Raw genomic sequence first — 19,250 nt, 5'->3', positions numbered from 1 at the left:
TTGAACTATATTTGGTTTATAATCCTGCTTTATTTTAGGTGTACAACTAAGTGATTCAATTATACGTAAACATATATTCATCCTTTTTCAGATTCTCTTCTCCTCTAGGCTATCACAGACCACTGAGTGGGGTTCCCTGTGCTGTGCTCAGTCGCTCAGTTGTGTCTGACTCTTTGTGACCCCATGGACTGTATGCAGCCCACCAGGCTCCTCTGTCCATGGGGATTCTCCAGGCAAGATTGTTAGAGTGGGTTGCCATGCCCTCCTCCAGGGGATCTTCCCAACCCAGGGATCAAACCCAGGTCTCCTGCATTGCAGGCAGATTCTTTACCATCTGAGCCATAGGGACACCCAGAGCTCCTGTACTGTATGCTATGTCCTTGTCGATTATCTGTCTTATATATAGCAGTGTGTGGGCTCGGTGTCCTTTGAAGTTACTCTGTGATCTGTGACTTGCAGTACAGACTACACCAGGACAATGTCCTACCTGTCAACTTTCCTCTTTGAGGAAGAAGGTTATTTCAAAATTAGCAGAATAGGACGTTGGGTAGGCTATGGTTTCTTTTGTTTGTTGAAAGGATATTACAAAGTAGTGGATGTAGGAAACAAATGAGAGGAACTTTGAAAAACCAACACATTTTATAAGTTAAAACACAAAGCTGTGCTATGTGTTATGTGCTAAGTTGCTTCGTCATGTCTGGCTCTTTGCAGCCCCATGGACTATAAGCCTGTTAGGGGAAGCACGCTGATTGAACCACCCACCCTGGCCAGGCACCATAGTAACCAGCTGCATGAGGTGTTTTATGACAGGAGATCCTGATAAGGAATACGGAACTAATAAGCCACCACCAACTGGAAGAGTTCAGGAAAGGTCGAAAGGAGACACTGCGTGTCTGTCCAGTTCCAAGAATCCCTTTGGCTAGCATCCATCTTGGCTGAGTGATGCGTGTGCCACCAGGAAAGACTCTGAATTAGAATGATTGGCCAAAGACCACCCGGAAACTAATTCCATCACCAAAAAACCCAAGACTGCGAGCCACGCAGCAGAGCTGTTCTCCTGGGTTCCCTTACTACTGCTCTCCACCCAGGTGCCCTTTCCCAATCAAATCTCTTGTTTTGTCAGCAAGTGTCTCCTCGGACAATTCTTTTCCGAGTGTTAGACAAGAGCCCAGTTACAGGCCCTGGAAGGGGTCCCCTTTCCTGCAACAAGCCCATCAGGCCCTCTTTCCATGGGAAACTCCAGGCAAGAATACTGCAGTGGATTGCCATGCCTTTCTCCAAAAACGCAAAGTTGGTATACTACAAAAATAGATATTTAAAAACAGAGCTTCCCAAGTGGCTCAGTGGTAAAGAATATGCCTGCCAGTGAAGGAGACTCAGGAGCCATGGTTTCGATCCCTGGGTTTGGAAGATCCCCTAGAGGAGGAAATGGCAACGCTCTCTAATATTCTTGCCTGGGAAATCTCAAGGACAGAGAAGCCTGGCGGACTATGGTCCATGGGGTCCCAAAGACTCGAACATGACTCAGCACAGCACAGCACAGCACAACACTTTGTAGGATAGAAAGGCATGAACCACTGTTCCAAGAAGATTCAAATCACCATGGGATAGTATGGAGTGGGGCTTGGAAGGCAGATAGACTTTTTCTGCTGCTGCTGCTGCTAAGTGGCTTCAGTCGTGTCCGACTCTGTGTGACCCCATAAACGGCAGCCCACCAGGCTCCTCCGTCCCTGGGATTCTCCACGCAACAGTATTGGAGTGGGTTGCCATTTCCTTCTCAAATCCCTGTTAAATCAGACTTAGAGTTTGCACATCTCTGCTAATTTTGGAAGCAGACAGAGTGTGTCAGCAGAGACCAGCAGAGCTCAGTCCCTCTATGGATGGTCCCAGCCATTCCCTCCTTGCCTGTCCTCATGGATGAGTTCTGGCTCCAGACTCAGGATGTGGCTCAGGGTCAAGTGGATTCTCTTGTCCTTTTGCCCACAGGGAAGCGATGGTGACTATGGTCACCAAACGTGCTGACCTTCACAATAGTTACACATTTCATAACATAATGAGGAATTACAATTCTCACCTTCCTGCATCTTGAACTGACAGAAACACCACTAGATTTCACTGAGAAAATGACTTTCCAAAGCTACATTAAGCACAATAGGAATGTTTAAAATAGGTAAAGCAGATGCTGTAACACATAATGCAATCTAGTTCATCCATGTATCGTTTTCCTTTATGAAAAAACAATCACTATGATCGACATATAGCAGCACCATAAGTAAGACCATCCTGGGTAATGAAGGCTGGAAGTCTTCTGGGAAATACAGGGAGGAATTTTTAAGTATGGAAGAGATTTTCAGTGTTCAAACCCCAAGGGGCACTGAGAGGGAGGGAGGCTGAAGGCAGGAGAAAAGGCGGTGCCTGCTGGGACAAGGAACTGGGGACACAGAGATGTGCCCTGAGCACAGGCAGCCCATCAGGAGGATGGGGTCAGGAGGAAGAGGTCAATTCTGCAAGAGGAGGAGGAGGGCTTGCTGAGCAGGCTCTCAGACTCGGCCTCCAGATTCAGGGGTCCCACCGGTGGGGGCAGTGGGTGAGTGGAAGGCAGTAGGGGGCAGGGGGACTCGGGAAACCGGAGAGGGGGCTGAAGGGCCTGATGCAGCCGGTGGTTGCCTCGCTGATATTCAGTGTCAGTGTGGTCACGTCTTCTGGATTTACATGTGCTCGCTCTCTTGACTGTAAATGTTGACAGGTTCTAATATTTTAGAGGACACTGTGCAAGACATCGAAACTTACAGTGTCCAGTATCCAGTTGAGAGGTCTAGCCTGTGGTCTTTCTTCTGTGCGGTCTTCCATAATTCCCTCCAGCTCTACGTCTGACCTTCTGAATTCTCAGTGAATTAACAATGTTTCTGTATGAAATAGCCTCAGAACACAAGCTTAATAGTATCATAAATACAAAGAGCAGAATCTAAATGTGTCTTCATCTTGCTCGTTTTTTTGTGTTTTTTTTTTTTTTGAGTTTGTAAGTGTTGTCTGTGTAACTTTAGGTTATAGAGAACATTTTTTAATCTTAAAAGAAGACAGTAGAAATAACCATTGACAAACGTTGAGGTCCTTTAATGGACTGGAACCTGGTGGTCCAGAGTCAACTGATAAGAAAGTAAAGGAAAGAGAAAGAGGCTGATATTCCTTGGTTTATGCAGAAAGCCAAAAAACCCTTCCACGGGGCTTGCTCTGTTCATGAAGGCCTCAGGCGCCCTCTCGAGGCGGGGAAGGAAGCCAGGGCAGGAAAGTGAACCCAGAAGGCCTCTGCGCTCCAGGCTATCAGCCTGAAAAAGAGAGGGGGGGTGGGCGGGAGAGAGGGGTGGGGAGAGAAAGCAAGACACGGGGACCAAAGCTCTGATGGAGCAGAGGTGTTTTACTCAACATTGTGTATTTGTATTGTCTTACAAGGCAGCTATTTTCAGCAAAGATAAAATCAAAACTTACAAGCCTCCTGTTAAATGCTTCCTGACAGACAAGATACCAATTATATATGGGACAAAAATTTTCCACTTGCTTATAACATTTTGAATAACAAAATGCAAACTAGGATTCCAAGAATTTACAAAAGGAGCCAAGTTTAAGATGAAAAGTATGGAAAACAAGAAATGCTACTAAGAAGAAATATTTCACATTTAAACAAATGTGTTCAACCTTTATTTGCAACTGTCTTCATTATCACTGCTAGGTCACTTCAGTCGTGTCCGACTCTGTGCAGCTCCAGAGATGGCCGCCTTCCAGGCTCCCCCATCCCTGGGACTCTCCAGGCAAGAACACTGGACTGGGTTGCCATTTCCTTCTCCAATGCATGAGAGTGAAAGTGAAAGTGAAGTCGCTCAGTCGTGTCCGACTATTTGAGACCCCATGGACTGCAGCGCACCAGGCTCCTCCATCCATGGGATTTTCCAGGCAAGAGTACTGGAGTGGGGGTGCCATTGCCTTCTCCACTTCATTATCACATGTTGCCTCATTTCTTAAAAAGGATTGAGTTATTTTGTTCTTTAGGGTTTTTTTCATGGTCACCTCTTACGTCTGAGTCTAAGATTTAAGTTTTTAGATAGTTATTTATTATTTTTTTGAAGGATAATTGCTTTATAATATTGTGTTGATTTCTGTCATATAATCAACATGAATCAGCCATAGGTATACATATGTCCCCTCTGTCTTAACCCTCCCTCCCACACTAGCTATGCCCTTTCAATTTGAGCATATAAATCTGGAGTCAGAGAAATAAGTTCACCTGTTTTTGAAGTTCTGTTGAAATACAGCCCCATTCATTCATTTATGTATGTCCCATGGCTGCTTTCACACTATATTTATAAAAGTGAACAATTGTGATGATGGAGACCACATGGCTTGCAAAACCAAAAATATTTACTGACTTATAAGTTTCATTAACTATTAGTTTACTGGACTTTTTTATGTTAGCAGTTTTACTTTTTGAAATAATCATTTATTTAAAAAATCTTTATTTCACATTATTCCTACATTTGCTTAATATTTTTTGCTTAATAACTGCAAGAAATGACCACCCAGACAAATACCCAACAAGACTCTTCTCCAAAGAACCTGAGGGCGATGACTTGAGGCCAAGTCAAGACTTGAGGCTGTGCTATAACAAGCCCAACTTCACCATCCAGCCACTCTTTCACGGACCTGCCAATCATATTGTTATCTGATGAGGCCTACACTCTACCTCAAATGGCATTCTCCCTCCTGACTGCACAGAGCGGCTACACTTTGGTCCACACACTAGCCCTGCTCATTTCAGGTCAAGTTATCTAAGGGCCAGCTACAGCCCACTACATGCTTCAGTTAGGGAGACCGAATGGCTTTCCCATAGACCTATAGATTTCAAATCTTCTGATGTTCATTCTTTATCTTAAGTGGCTCAAGAAACTATATAGTGCTGAGTCGCTTCCGTTGAGTCTGACTCTCTGCGATTCCATGGACTGTAGCCTGCTAGGCTCCTCTGTTCCTGGGATTCTCCAGGCAAAGACACTGAAGTGGGCTGCCATGCCCTGCTCCAGCGGATCTCCCCCACCCAAGGGTCGTACCCACATCGCTTACATCTCCGGCACTGGCAGGCGGGCTCTTTACCACTAGCACCACCAGGAAGCGAGGCACCTCTATGCAGAGCTCCAAGTCCATGAAATGCCTCTAGAGTTGCCCAGGGTTTTAACTAGAGATACTTCTTTCATGTTTCCAACTGTTATTGAACATTTACTGTTGCAAGGCAGTATAATAGATGTGAGAGATAAAGTCAAATAAGAAATGGATTCTCTCCTCAATTTCTTTATGACCAAGTTAGAGAAAAAACAAGTCAAACAATGATTATAATACACTAGAAGCAAATGTTATTGATATATGTTGTAACAACACAGAAGAAGAGTATCTAAAGCAGAGAAAACTTCCAGGAGAAGGTGACAGAAGTGAATCCACCAGGATCCCACTCCATCAGTAGACTACTCAGACCTCCCCAGCACCCCAGAGCCCCCTGAACCATGACACAGAGTACTACAAGCTGAAAGGAAGCAGCCCATGAATGCTGAATTAAAGAGGGAACCAGGCACAGAAGGGCCCCCCTTCTGTAGACACCTCATGCCAAGAAACAGAGGTGCGTGAAGTGGAGATAGGAATGAACAAGCAATAGTATAATCCCACCTGTGCCCAACCTCCCATCACACACACACACACACACACACACACACGCCCATCCATGCAGCCCTGCAGAGCACAACAGAAGGGAAAATGGACACCACCACACACCCAACATAGTAGGTCATGACTCCAGGAAGTCAGGAGGGAATAAGACAGGACACAGCAGGTGTGATAAGGCTTTACTGGGATCAGACAGGCTGGGCAGGAACCACACTGGGAAGCACGGACTTCACACCAGGCCAGTGCTGGTCTTCAGGGCAATGTTGGGAGCTCAGAACACAGCTCCAGGGGCCAGGGACCTGACTGGGCTCCTCAATGCAGGAGCAACCATGGAAGGGAAGGATAGTCTACATGGCTTTAGTGCACGAGGGATAATGTGGGGTGGGGGAGGATCTTTGCTAAAAAAAAGAAAAAAAAAGTGGGAAACTGAATTAAAGGATGGATGGAAAGGGGGAGTAGGAGGGAGATAAGGGGGTTAATGAACCATCTAGAGTGAACAGGAGAAAGAAAAAGACAGATGGTTCCGCGGGCAGGAAGGTCCACCTGGTCTCCAAGGCACTGGCTCCTCACGCCCATCTCCTGGTTGCGGGCACTACTTGTTGCCCCACATGGCAAGCTTCAGGAACAGAGGGCCTGGGAGGAAGCGGCTGGACTTCATGTAGGCAGAGATCTTCTTCAGGCCCTGAGGGTGGGAAAAAGGTCAGGCTTCAGGTTTACTGCCCCACTATGGTTCATGCAGGTCTCCCTAAGTTTGCAACCGAGATATAGCCCTTCCACATGGAGTCAAATATTGGGACAAAATACCATCCTCCTCGTGTCCCCAGCTCTGGAACGTTAGCTCTGCCAATTATCTGTAATTCAAGTGATATCTTGATAAAACAGGACATCTGGAGACTCCACCCAGTGCTTGTTGCTGGAGATGATGACATAGGTTCAGAATCCCTAAATGACTCCCCTGCAAGATGGGTTCTACTGAGACCATTTATCAGATGGGAAACTGAGGCACACAGAAGATAAGCACCTTCCTCATGCTCACACTGCACAGAAGTAATATGGCTAGAATGCAGCCTGCTTGCTCTCCCTCTCAATTCTGAGGTCTCTCTGCTGCACCCCCTTCCTTATAGTTGGAAAAAAAAAACAAGGAGACTCACTCATCATCCGCTTATACAAACAGTTAAGTGACCAGTCCTGGCAGTTGCCCACCAACAGTGTGCCCGTAGGGGAAGTCAGGATGGGAAAACAACAGATGAAACATTCTCTGGTTTGGATACACAGTCCTTAGACAGTTAAGATGCATCTAAAGAAGTACTCTATAATCAACCTAGGTCTGTATAGTTTTCTATGCAGAGTAAAGCACTAAAATCAGTAACTTGAGATCCCTAGCTTTTGGTGATTTGCAGTACTCTTTACCAAGATGTATAATTGATTACTCCAATTTTCCAGACCTCCTCCTCCACCTCCTGAACGCAGTTTCCCAGAGATCTGAGGTATCTGAGAGGGTGTCTCCTAGCATACAGGTCTCCAATTAAAAGGGAAACTCACTGCTCTTACATTGTGTGGGCTTTGTTTCCAGTCGACAGTTATAGTGACCACAAAGGAGTTCAAATGAGACTTCTTACTGGGATTGGAAGCTTACAAGGAGCTGGAGCCTTGGTACCAGCAAGGCCCGTTGTGCGGTCCACCTCTGTACGTGATCATATGAATTTAGGTGAATCTCTCATGATCTCCCATTTACCATCTTGGTTGACAGTCCTGAGTTTTCTTTACTGATACATGGAAAAGCTTCCTGCCATCTCATCTTAGAGATACTGAGAAAGTACCCAGCTGAGACACTGGGCAGGTTCAGGTTGGGTGCGTAGGTCAGGGACTGCTTGGTGTCCTTCCTTGGACTGACTAATTTACCAGAGTTGGCTGGAATATAGTGTAGATACCACACGAGATCTCTTAGCTCCATAGATAAGGGACAGGGCTCCTTCTGGTCAAGCAAGGCTTTTTCAGGCAATTGAGAAACTTGCAGGAGTGGTGGAGGCAAGTCCTCATTCCACACAGCAATCCCATAGGGAATCCCACTTTCTAAAGAAACTTGCTCATCCAGGGACACACACAAAAGGTTTGGCCAACCTATGTTCCCAATGCCCACAATGTTTTCAGACTGTCTGAGACATATTAAAGACCTGAAATGACTACAGGGTGACAACGAGGAGAGTTAAGCTCACAAATAGCCGAACGGCCCACCACACACACTTATCCAAAGAAATTTATCCTGACAAACATACTGTGAAATGGGAAACAAAGCTTTATAAACAAAAGAAAGAGGGGTGACAGATTGCCAACCTAAGACTGCCACTACAGGCAGGTTCAGGGACACTACATATGGAGTTTATACTTGCAGATACTTACTTAATTGGGCAAACTATCCCAAGGAGATTTCATCCTAAAAATGGTCAAAAGGGGTTCTTTGACACTCAAAATTAGGGTTTTTTTATTTGTACACAGCTAGAGGAATGGGGTTTAAGATCAAAAAGACTGAATGATTTAGAAGGCCTGGTAAAATTGTGATTACTTTGGCCAAAAAAAGGTTTGTTTTCAAATGCTGACCTTAAGGGAACAAAAGTCCTTCTAGGAAGAACTTGCATCGTCTCCCTGTAGCCTTGAGACGTAAAAGTTCTACCTCATCTTCTTAGGCATCTTCCAGTGCACTTTGAAAGCTTAGTCTCTCTAATCGTGAAGGCACACATACGGTGTATGGTTGGCAGCAAGTTGCATAGACTGTGATTCCAAGAGTCTTTTTGTCCAGCTACGCTAGCATTAGGTAAATGTGTCATTAGGGGGCCCAGTTCATAAAGGATCTTTGTTGTTTCAACGCTCCTTGTGTCTCCCTGCGCAACAAAGTCCTTTACTCTCTTAGACGATATTTGTGAGTAAGCTTCCTGGCTCCCAAGAAGGCTGCATCCTTCGCACTCTCTTGTGGGGATTCCTCTTGCCTCTTATTGGTTTGAATCATGACTAAGAATTCTAACAATGGATCCTTTAAACTGGGAAACCTGCCAAATTGGTAAATTTTTAGAGATCTCTCATTGAAAACAGTTGTTTAGCTGGTCCCTATGGAAAAATCAAACTAAAGGGTGGATATACAGATATATAATGGTGGCTAACCTTAAGAACTTCCTTAGTTTCAACCCAATCAACCAACCAACAAACATTGTTCCTAGAGTTTTATTTATGGTCTCAGCTTCCCCTCAATGGATATTACAGATGCTAATAAAAACAAAAGAATAATTAAAGTTCATTAGGTTAATTAACAAGGGAATAGTTAAAAGCTGAGGGGAAAGTCAAGTGAGTTCTTCCTACAAACTCGAAATTTTAAAGGGACTGGTCCCAATAGGATGAAAATATTTAGATGCCTATTAAGAGGTATGATAAATGAAACAGACTTTGATGGCATGAAATTAAAGATTTTGATACAGCACTACCAAAAAAGATGTTTTGGACGAGCCAAAAAGACCCCTTATCAGTCCCCGTAAATGTTAAAGAGACCCAAACAAATCCACTCTATTTACCACAGTGTGGGAAAAATTTAAAGGCAAGAAAGTACAAAAATTCACCAGAATTGCTCAGGGCAATATGCCAAACAATCCAATAAAGACTGACAAAAAAAGCCTAGGTTCCTTGGCTCAACCCCTCACTGGGGATAGAACTGGGTAAAATGGCCAGGGAATAAAAACGAAGGTTTCTGGGACTCCTTGTAAGACCAAGACTTGTTAACAGGATCCTTACAAGGGCTATGGTTAAAGGTAAAATATTGATAGTTGATAGAATTGAGATGAAAGTTTATTTGTTAAGGGGAAGAACAAAATCTGCCTCCATGTTGGATGTTTCTTTTTTTTTTTTTAAGATTTGTATCTTTTTTCTTTTGGCTGCCCTGGGTCTTCACTATGAGCTGGGCTTTCTCTAGTTGCAGCCAGTGAGGGCTACTCTTCATTATGACGCACAGGCTTCTCATTGCCATAGCTCCCCCTGTGGTGGTGCACAGACTCTAGGTGTGGGGGCTTCAGGAGGCAGTTGCAGCACATAGACTAGTAGCTGCGGCTCTCAGGCCTGAGAGCCAGGCGCATGAGTTGTGGTGTAGGCTTAGTTGCTCTGCATCATGTGGAATCTTCCCAGAACAAGGACTGAACCCATGTCCCCTGCATTCGCAGGCAGATTCTTAACCACTGTACCCACAGAGAAGTCCAGATCTGTTTCTTTTACTTTAAACTTTGCTTCCCATTGCTTTTGTTCACTACGAGGATACCCTCCATACATAACGGCCTACCTTGGGGAACCCTGCCCCTATGCCTGAATGTTAAGCCAGAGTGCCCTTGTTCAGGACCCTGTCCACATGTGGATGGCTACAGGAAGGAAAAAATTAACATATCCCACCCCCGCCCCCCCGGCCTCGGCTGGCAATTCCAGGAGATGTTTGCAAGATTAATGACCTTTTTACTTTACTTCCTCACTCCCCCTTCTCTGCTATATAAAAGAGCCTGGCATCAGATCCTGATAAGATGGTTATTTTGAGACATTAGTCTGCCAGCTTCTCAGTCTGCACCTCATCTCTCAGATGAATGGCCCACTGTGCAGCAAGCAGACTAAACATGGACTCAGTAACATGCTAAAAAGTGGTATATTTGAACAGGCTTTATGTAAGATGGGTATATCTCTTTTACCTGATTATACTGTGGGGATATACAAACATGTCTCACTGGGGAATGCGCCCCTGCCTGGCATAAGACAGGGTATATCATCTGCCTCTCAGGAAATGTTAATTAAAGATAATAGAGGAAACCAACAGGCTTACCTGAGCCCACACACCATAAGGATAAAGTTGCAATCTAAGATTCAGGGCCTAATTGCCGGGAGCCAGCACAGGAGATCCCACCCATGACAAGGTTACGCGGAGAGACCTGATGGGCAAGGCGGATCAGGACTCGAGGGATCCCCTGGAACTGCTCGAGCATCTACCCCAAAAACCAGAGTCTGTCTGTCTTACTACTTTATGACTTTCACCAACTCCTCTGACATTAACAGGGGGCTATCCCCGACCACCTTTCTCTGAGAAAATCAACTTAGAGCTTTGGTTAATAAGTCTCCTGGGCATAATAAGAGTGTTTCAATCCAAAAACCCCTCTGATGGCTTTCTAGCCTGCCTGACAAGTTTATCTAGACTTTTACAACTACGCATGTGATTGTTTACAGCCTCCCAACTGCAAGAGGCACAGGAAGCTTAAAACACTCTAGGAATGTAGAGCCTTTCAAGAAGTTAAAAATCATTAGAATAGAACTGGTTAACAGTTTCATTGTTGAGCCAATACTAGCTGCCAAGTTTTCATATCTTTTATTTGTTGATATAGTTGGTATATAGAAAAAACAGGTAGTAGCCCTGGCATTAACAACATTAGATCTGTGAGTTAAGTACTTTCTTTGTGATAACCCACTGCACCTTCGTTCTTTAGGAATGTAACTTTATTTAGTACTTTGAGGGTGATGCAGATTAAAGAAAAAACACTTTAAGGGAAAATGAGGTTTTTGGTTGATTAACATTTATCAAGGAAAAGAGCCATAAAATATTAACAGGCCTCCTGGCCAGAAGATAATGTAAATCACCTGAGACCTTTTGTATACAGAAAGGTATGCAGAAAGAAAGCCTGGTATCGATAAGGGTCAGGACTGCTGCCCCTGCATGACTCTGAATCTTCCATTATGTAAAACTTAGGGTATATAAGCTCCTTTGGAAAATAAAGTTACGGGTCTTACACAAGCTTGGCCTCCCCATGTCGTACTTTCTTTCTCTCTTTCTCTCTTTTTCAGGCTAATTCCCTGGAGTGCAGGGGCCCTCTGAGTTCAATTTCCTGCCTGGGCTTCTTAGACCCAGTCGAGAAGGTGCCCAAGGTGGGGCACCTTCCGCTATTCGAGAGTTCGCCTGCGGCCTACGTGAACAGAGCAAGTCTCTTGTCTGAGGCTTTATTGGCTTTCTGCATAAACCAAGGAATATCAGCCTCTTCTCTTAACTGCAAATTCTTCCCTTATCTCTCTCTATATCTATATACCTCTCTTGCCTTGCCGTCCATGCTTCCGATACCCTGGATCCAACTGAGGCTAGTGCCTGGTACTTAATAAAAGCAATACTGGAGTTTGGTTTGGGAGTTTTGTTTGGTTGGTTGCTTTTGTTTTTGACCTAGGGTAAACAGGACTGAGTTTGACTTGTGCACTCAGAAAGAGGGCCTTCTGCAAACATTTGAAGACATGATACACTGATCCCTAAAGTTCTAGAATATAGAAATCTTTTGATTTCCACTTTAGTTGGAAATTTACCTACTCATATAAGAAAGCAAAATTTTAATAAATGTAGTTGGCCAAATCCATCTTTTGATATCATTTAGGTAGCAGCCCAGTTCTTCAGGGAATTGAAAGCAACTGTGTTTGTCTTGCAAATCTCCACGTATCAGAGGACTTTCCTGGCGGTCCTGTTGTTAGGAATCTGCCTTCCAGTGCAGTGAAGGCAGTTCAATCCCTGGTCAAGGAACTAACATCCCATATATCCTGGGGCAACTAAGCCCACACACCACAACTACTGAGCCCATGTGCTCCGGAGCCCACGCACCACAAGCAGAAGAAGCCTGATGCCACAACGGAAGATTCTACATGACACAACCAACACCCAATGTAGCCAAAAAAATGATATATTTTAAAATATCTTTTCATGTTAGATATGTAAATATAGCACAAATGACCTGAAACTAAGCCTGATTAACTTAACTTCACCCAAAATCTAATTTACAGCCTTTTAAAGGATTTGTCAAGAATGAAGGACTTCCCTGGCGGCCCAGTGGTTGAGAATCTGCCTGCCAAAACAGGGGACATGGGTACAATCCTTGGTCTGGGAAGATTTCACATGCCCCGGGGCAACTGAGCCTGTACTCCAGAGCCTGACAGCGACAGCTCTGAACCTCAAGTGCCGAGAGTCCACTGCTCTGCAACAAGAAAGGCCACTGCGTTAGAAGCCGGAGCACCGCAGCTAGAAAGTAGACCGAGCTCCCTGCAACCAGAGAAAGCCCAGGCCCAGCAACGCAGACCCAGCTCAGCCAAAACTAAATAAACAACTTTAAAAAAATTTATGAAAATAAAAGAATGAATGCAAATCTTACATCGTTTCCATGACCAGTAAAAGCCTGAAGATAGTCCCTCCTAACTGGTTACAGAAAGGGGTAAGCTTCAATCTACCGCATCAACCACAGACAGTCCACCCTGAGGAGATTTCAGGATGAAGAAAACCAGGATGAAACATTCTGTGTTTCAGACATGGAGTCCCCAGAGAGTTAGGATGCATCTCAAAAAAAGAATTTTCATGACTCCAGATTTACCCATCTTCCTACACAGAGACGAGCACTGAGATTATTAACTTGAGATGTTTGCTTTTCAATAATTAGCATTAATCTTTTACCAAGATGCATGCTTGACTATATGTATATCCCAGCCAAAAATTCATATACCTACTGTCTCCTACCCTACATCTTCAGAGCTCTATCAGAAGCTGTCTCCTGGGTTCCAAACAAAATTGAAGGTCTCCAAATAAAGTCAAAACTCACTCCTCTTAAGTGGTGTCAAATGTTTCTCCACTGACATCTCATCATAGGAGTATTTGTTCCTCTCATCAAGCAAAAAATAATCTCTGCCTCACAAAAGGCTCCTACTTCACAGGGTTTGCCCACAGAGGGATGAACGCCTAGCAAAACTGAAGGGCTCAGAAAGCGGCCAGGCAACATAAAGAGGAGACCACATTTCACCCAATTACTCAGCAAAACATGGATGAAACCTGATAGGAGGGTGTGGAGCAGCAAGACTGGTTCCACTTAAAAGACACAGACCAACTGCCTGGCATGGGACCCGAGTCCACTCTCACTTGGCCTCAGCCCACATCATCCTCAGTCCTGCTACAGCCAACCAGACAGTGAGACACTCAGGTGTACCTGTGCACCACTCTGCCAAGACAGACAGTGCCCAAGAGTGCCCAGGACTCTAAGATCCAGGGCTGCCTGTGCCCCACAGCCCAGGGCCCAACAGGCCACACTGCAGGCCACATCTGTCCCCATCTTCCCTGCTGGGCAGTCACCCCAGCTCTTGCAAAATTCTCAAGGCAACAAGCCTTGGACCAAAACCAGAGCTGATGAGAACTAGCTGAGAAAGCAAATTTCAGTATGGGAAGGAGGAATACAAAACAGATTGTAGGCCAAAAAACCTATTGGACGAGAGCTCCAAATTCCCATATCTGTCACCAAGCAGACCCTGCTGCTCTCCAGTTGGGTGAATGATGAGCTGGGAGGTGAGGTCAGGCTGTGCTCCTCCAGAACCAAGGTGGCTCCACCCACACCACACTGCTCAGGGTTCCTATAGTTCCCCAGCTGCACTGAGCCCAAGAGGCTGGGCACCAGGACTACATGACTTCTGTATCCCACTTGTGCCTGACACAGTGTCTCCTACAGGGGAGAGGATCAGATCAGTGAATGTGACTTAAAGTGATGTACTACTGCATCTCTGGGAAAGAAACTGGGATAACAGGAAGGAAAAAGGGACTGCAGATGAGGAGTAAAGGAACTGCCCACCATAAGAGGTGTCAAGATGAAATCCTTGCACAGGACTCCTCTGTATGTACCCAAATCCCAGCACCAACGACAGATCTGACAATCTCAGAACAACAGGTGGAGGCTCAATTGCTGCAGAGCCCTTTGGAGATCAGGAGAATATATCGTCTCTGTTTTTAGTACTTGATATCAATCCTACTGTGTCCCATTCTACTAATGCCAGCTGCATACCATCTCCTGAATATTCTGCTTCCTACACACTTTCCAGAACTGTGAACCCAGACAATAAAAGGACCTGAGCTTTTCATTTCAGCACAGGAAACGGAGAGGCACCGAGTGCTGCCCGTAGAAGCCAGATGGTCTGACTGGGAGCCCAGCACAGCCTGGACTGGTTGTGTGACCTTCAGAAATTACTTATCCTTTCAGCTTAATTCCTTATCGGTAAAATGGATAGGATAATCGTTCCACATGTAGGAATGTTATAAAGATTAAATGTGACACAATACACATCAGTAACTGAGGAGAGATTCTGGTAAACAAGATTCTCCATAAATGCTATTCTTCATTGTAGTTCCAACTACAAAATCAGGGAAAATAAGGAAGAGAAGAAAAATGTAAATACAAGGGGTTTAAGGGAATCACCTCAAAATGAGAAATGAAGTCTCTCAGGTTTGGGAACACATCCAGGCACTTGGGCTCAAATATGCGGTGCATGTCAAGGACGTCGTAAACCAGGAAATCCACATAGGTGAGCTGCAGGAAGACAAAGCATGAATGCGCACCGAACTCTGAACCAGGGAAAAATGACAGCTATCCCGCCCCCAAAGCCGGCCAACTTACCTTGTCCCCTGCAAACCAAGGCCTCTTCCCCAGAAACTCTGAGAACAGCTTGATTTTTTCAGGGATCTCCTTCAAGAAACCGGGCTTCAGTTTCTCCTGAGACACAAAACAGCTGTCACCACCCTCACACACAGACCCCCCGGCAGAGAGCAGTCCTCCCAGGGCTGTCTGTGTCTGATCCCAGCTGTCAGGGGAGCACTCATGTCCCTCCACTGTACATGAGTCAGGGCCCAGGGGCTATTCAACGCACCTGTGTTCACTAGACTCCTATGGGAACCATCTCCCATCTGTGAGAAGCAATGGGAAGGCAAAGGGCAGAACACACTGTTCCTGGACCTGTCACCACGCAGCTCCAGACACTTGCGCTGGGTCAGACCAGCAGTGCTGTGAGACCTGGCGGAGCTTGGGCCTCAGACCTCAGGCTGATCCACACTAAAATGACCAGGGAAGAAGTCCTATGTTCCAGTGTAGGAGACTAGAATGGTGTGGACGCCTGGGCAGTTTCTGGACAGTTGGAGAGAACTAGAAGCTGAAAGGAAGGAGGGAGAGGAATAAAGTCTAAGCCTGAGCTGCCCACTGGACACGTGTTTTGGCCTTAGATGCGGAAAAGCGGTATTGGGGTAGGGAGGAAAATATCCTGTCTAGGAAGTGAATTTCCATCCAGGAGAAGCTGGACTCTTCTTAAGATTGGTGGGAACTGAATCAGAGTTTCCAAGAAAATGTCTTGGTGGATAAGTAGCTCTAAGGAAGGAAAAATCTAACAGACCAGTCGATGAGATTGTGACAGGCATCTCACACTCTGTCCCCCCAAGTGAGAGGACTCACAAAGTCAGGGCTATAGCAGATCCTGACCATGGCCAAGCGGACATCCATAACCTGGTTCTCCAAAATGTCCACTCGAATCATCTCCTCCTCTGTCTCCCCACCTGTGGCCACAAAACAGAGACTCAACCTCAGTATCTCCTCCAGCCCAGCCCTGGGCATGACGACCTGCACCCCTGCCCCCAACCCCAGACCCACTTACACATGTTGTGCTTGCGAGCAATGTACCGAAGGATGGCGTTGCTCTGGGTGAGCTTGTGAGTCCCATCGATTAAGTAGGGCAGCTGGAAGAACAACAGGGTCTGGTTATTTGGGCCACCAGACTCCCCTGTACCCGGCTCCATTGACCAAGGGCAGAGATGAAACCTGGCACTCACAGAGCCTAAATACTATGGTGGGCACTAAATAATATGCTGCAAAATGGAGGGATGAGCTGGGACACAGAACACCATGGAAAGGCAGAAAACAGAACCAGGAAGCTGAGACAAGAGCAGAAGGTACCTGTTCCTGAAACCTCTAAGCCAGGAAAGGAGATGGATGGAGACACTGTCCACTCCCCCTCCCAGCACCCCAACCCCTGCACCTACATTGGGGAATTCCAGGCCCAGCTTGAATTTTTCATTCAGCCACTGGCTTCTGTCATAGTCAGGAGCTGAGAAAAAGAAGATGCAGTGAAACAATCTCCCACAAATCCAACCCTCCTTCCCGGGGGACCTACCAAGGAGTCAGAGGCAAGACCCCCTGAACTGACGGATTCGGATTCTGAAGTGCATTCTAATCTCACATGGAGCTTTGGGGGAAAGCACACGTAGAATGATTTGGAACCTTCTTGAGTTGAGGCTTACAGAGAGCTAATGCAAGCACTAAATGGAGCCCAAGGCTGCCACAGGGGCTCTCATGGCCTGCTTTGGAGGACAGCTGCACCCCCAAAGGGTTTGACAGGGGGCAGGTCCCTTTTCCAGCTAGTGGAGTTTAAGGGATGGCAGCAACAAGGCCAGAACATGGGTTGCTTGGCAACAAATCAGCATGAGTTGAGCATAAGTTACAACAGAAATAGGATTTCATTACCATCTCCCATCGAGTACTGTCTCTCCTCATAGTTTGTGTCTGTGTACTCCAGGAGAAGGCGGATGGCATGGGCCAGCTGCCAGAGATGGTGGGACAGAGGGCAGACGTCAGTCTTGACTGCAAAACTCTCACTCTTCCAGGTCACTTCCACACCTCCCACTCCCTCAGCACCGTCACCTGCACCAGCCCACCCACGCCACACACACACATGCCAACACCCAGAGAAGATGATCGGGCTGAGGGCACAGGGGCTCCGCTGCAGCAAGTCCTGTGGAAGTTTCTGGTTTGAACCGGCCTCAGCTTTGCAGCATTTTCCCAGGGGGGCGCTGCATTTCCCCACCCGCCTCCACCTTCCCCGCCCTGGGGGACCCCCACTCACCCCGCGGATGTCCCAGTAACCCAGAATCATGGGCATGGTGCAGGTTATGACGCTCAGAGTGCAGAAGCTCCAGTGCAGTTGGGCTTGAAACTGGTCTTCTGAATCCGGGAGAAAACGGGCCGAAAGCAGGGGCCCCTCTTCTCGGCCCCGCCCCCAGCACAGCCCCTGACTCAGCTCCCAGCTGGCAGAGCAGGGTCTACTCTTGTCTCTCTCTCAGCAGATTCCTGCGGAAGCCAATCTCTGGGCCCCTAGAGATCAAAGGCCCCCGAGGTTGGCCTGGCCTGGTTCCCGACCCCAGGGACACTTCAGCTAACCGGGGGTTAGTTTCCAGTGCCCTTGGGAAACAAGCCTGAATCATAACATTAAATCCGCCTGTGTTACAGGAAGATGAGAACCTCAGGCAGTCCTAACGCTCCCCCATGATTTGTTAATATAACCCATGATAGCTGCGGTCTTCCAGAACAGACCATCGGTGTGATAAAAAGAGGTGAGGAGGCAGAGAAAGGAAATGTGGTCTCTCTGTGCTCCTTCAGGGACTGTGGAGGACCCTTCCCTCATCATGCACCTAAAAATAAAGGTACAACATAAATTAATCAAGTAGCTTATGGCCTCACTTTTGAATCGAAATCCAGATCCGCACACAGCAGAGAGGGTACCCAGGTGCAGCTCTAGAGATGTTCTGACAGACAGCTCCATGTCTGTCACATTGCTGAGACAGTGATGGGGAGTGTGGTGGGAAAGTGATCCAGGGGCGATCAGTCCTCAGAGTGCATGGCTCCGGAGGGGGTCCATAGAGGGGTGACAGCCTATACTTCACACAGGACCAGAGTTAGAGTGGCCCCACACACCCTCAGCTGCCTAGATCCACAGCTCTCATCCAGCCCTCATCCAGCCTCCTGACCCAATGTGATTTTAAGAGAGTGATCTGTTTCTTAAAAAAAATTATATTGAGGTATAGTTGATTTATAATGGTGTGTTAGTTTCAGGTGTACCACAAAGTGATTCAGTTATACATATACAGGTGTTCACCCTTTTTCAGATCCTCTTCTCATAGATTATCACAGAATATTAAGTAGAGTTCCCTGCACTGTACAGTACGTCCTTACTGGTAATGCATCTGTAGTGTGAGGGCTCAGTGTCTTTTGATGTCACTCTGTGATCTGTGATCTGAGGTACAATCTGCACAAGAATAATGTCCTACCTGCCAACTGTCCTCTTTGCAGGCAGAAGTTTATTTCAAAATTAGGAGAACAGAACATAGGTTGGACTGTGGTTTCTTTTCCTTGTTGAAAGGCTACTACATACTAGTGGATATAGGTAATTAATGAGAGGAACTTTAAAAAACAAATAAATTTTGTAAGTTAATACACAAAGTTCGTATACTACAAAAAACGTATTTAAAAATAAATCTTCCCAGGTGGCTCAGTGGTAACAAATCTGCCTGTCAATGCAGGGGGCACAGGAGACTCAGGTTTGATCCCAGGGTCAGGAAGATCCCCTGGAGAAGGGAATAGCAGCCCACTCCAGAATCCCTGCCTTGAGAATCCCATGGACAGAGAATCCTGGCAGGCTAGATCCATAGGGTTGCAAACAGTTGGACACAACTGAAGCAACTTAGCATGCATGCACATACATATGCATGTTGTAAGAACACAGATGAAGGGTATCTAAAGCAGGGTAAGCTTCCATGAAAGGGTGACAAGCGAATCCACCAGGATCCCACACCATCAGTAGACTACTCAGACCCCTTCCCCAGCACCCGAGAGCGCCCTGAACCATGGCACAGAATACTGCAAGCTGACAGGAGGCAGCCCATGAAT

At 46.2% G+C, this 19,250-nt stretch overlaps 1 protein-coding gene across 2 annotated transcripts; it reads right to left on the bottom strand.

Moving 5' to 3' along the window:
* Positions 1-5,862: 5,862 nt before the first annotated feature.
* Positions 5,863-17,530, bottom strand: LOC106990219 (glutathione S-transferase Mu 1-like). Of its 2 annotated transcripts, XM_042252003.1 has the most exons (9): positions 17,431-17,530; positions 17,052-17,127; positions 16,571-16,635; positions 16,186-16,267; positions 15,987-16,087; positions 15,162-15,257; positions 14,964-15,074; positions 6,244-6,382; positions 5,863-6,098 (listed from the first exon to the last, which is right to left on the bottom strand). In XM_042252003.1, exons 1-8 carry the CDS (start codon positions 17,464-17,466, stop codon positions 6,293-6,295), a joined length of 657 nt encoding a protein of 218 aa, XP_042107937.1. In that variant the 5' UTR covers positions 17,467-17,530; the 3' UTR covers positions 5,863-6,098; positions 6,244-6,292. The 2 variants fall into 2 exon arrangements, with proteins under 2 accessions (XP_042107937.1, XP_027828549.1); XM_027972748.2 differs by having other exon boundaries at positions 5,863-6,382.
* Between the last annotated feature and the right edge of the window lie 1,720 nt (positions 17,531-19,250).

The sequence above is a fragment of the Ovis aries genome, chromosome 1 (assembly GCF_016772045.2).
Source record: "Ovis aries strain OAR_USU_Benz2616 breed Rambouillet chromosome 1, ARS-UI_Ramb_v3.0, whole genome shotgun sequence".
NCBI lineage: Eukaryota > Metazoa > Chordata > Mammalia > Artiodactyla > Bovidae > Ovis > Ovis aries.
The sequence above is the reverse complement of the archived record's forward strand: the minus strand, read 5'-3'. Positions and strand labels throughout refer to the sequence as shown.

Bases quoted from the DNA above. Each gene is read 5' to 3' on its own strand.
- LOC106990219 (XM_027972748.2), bottom strand. From the start codon at position 17,466: ATGCCCATGATTCTGGGTTACTGGGACATCCGCGGG. The intron at 15,075-15,161 runs GTAAGTTGGCCG...GTCTTCCTGCAG, and splicing joins CTTGGTTTGCAGGGGACAAG to CTCACCTATGTGGATTTCCT. The intron at 6,383-14,963 runs GTGATTCCCTTA...TCCCACCCTCAG, and splicing joins ACTTCATTTCTCATTTTGAG to GGCCTGAAGAAGATCTCTGC.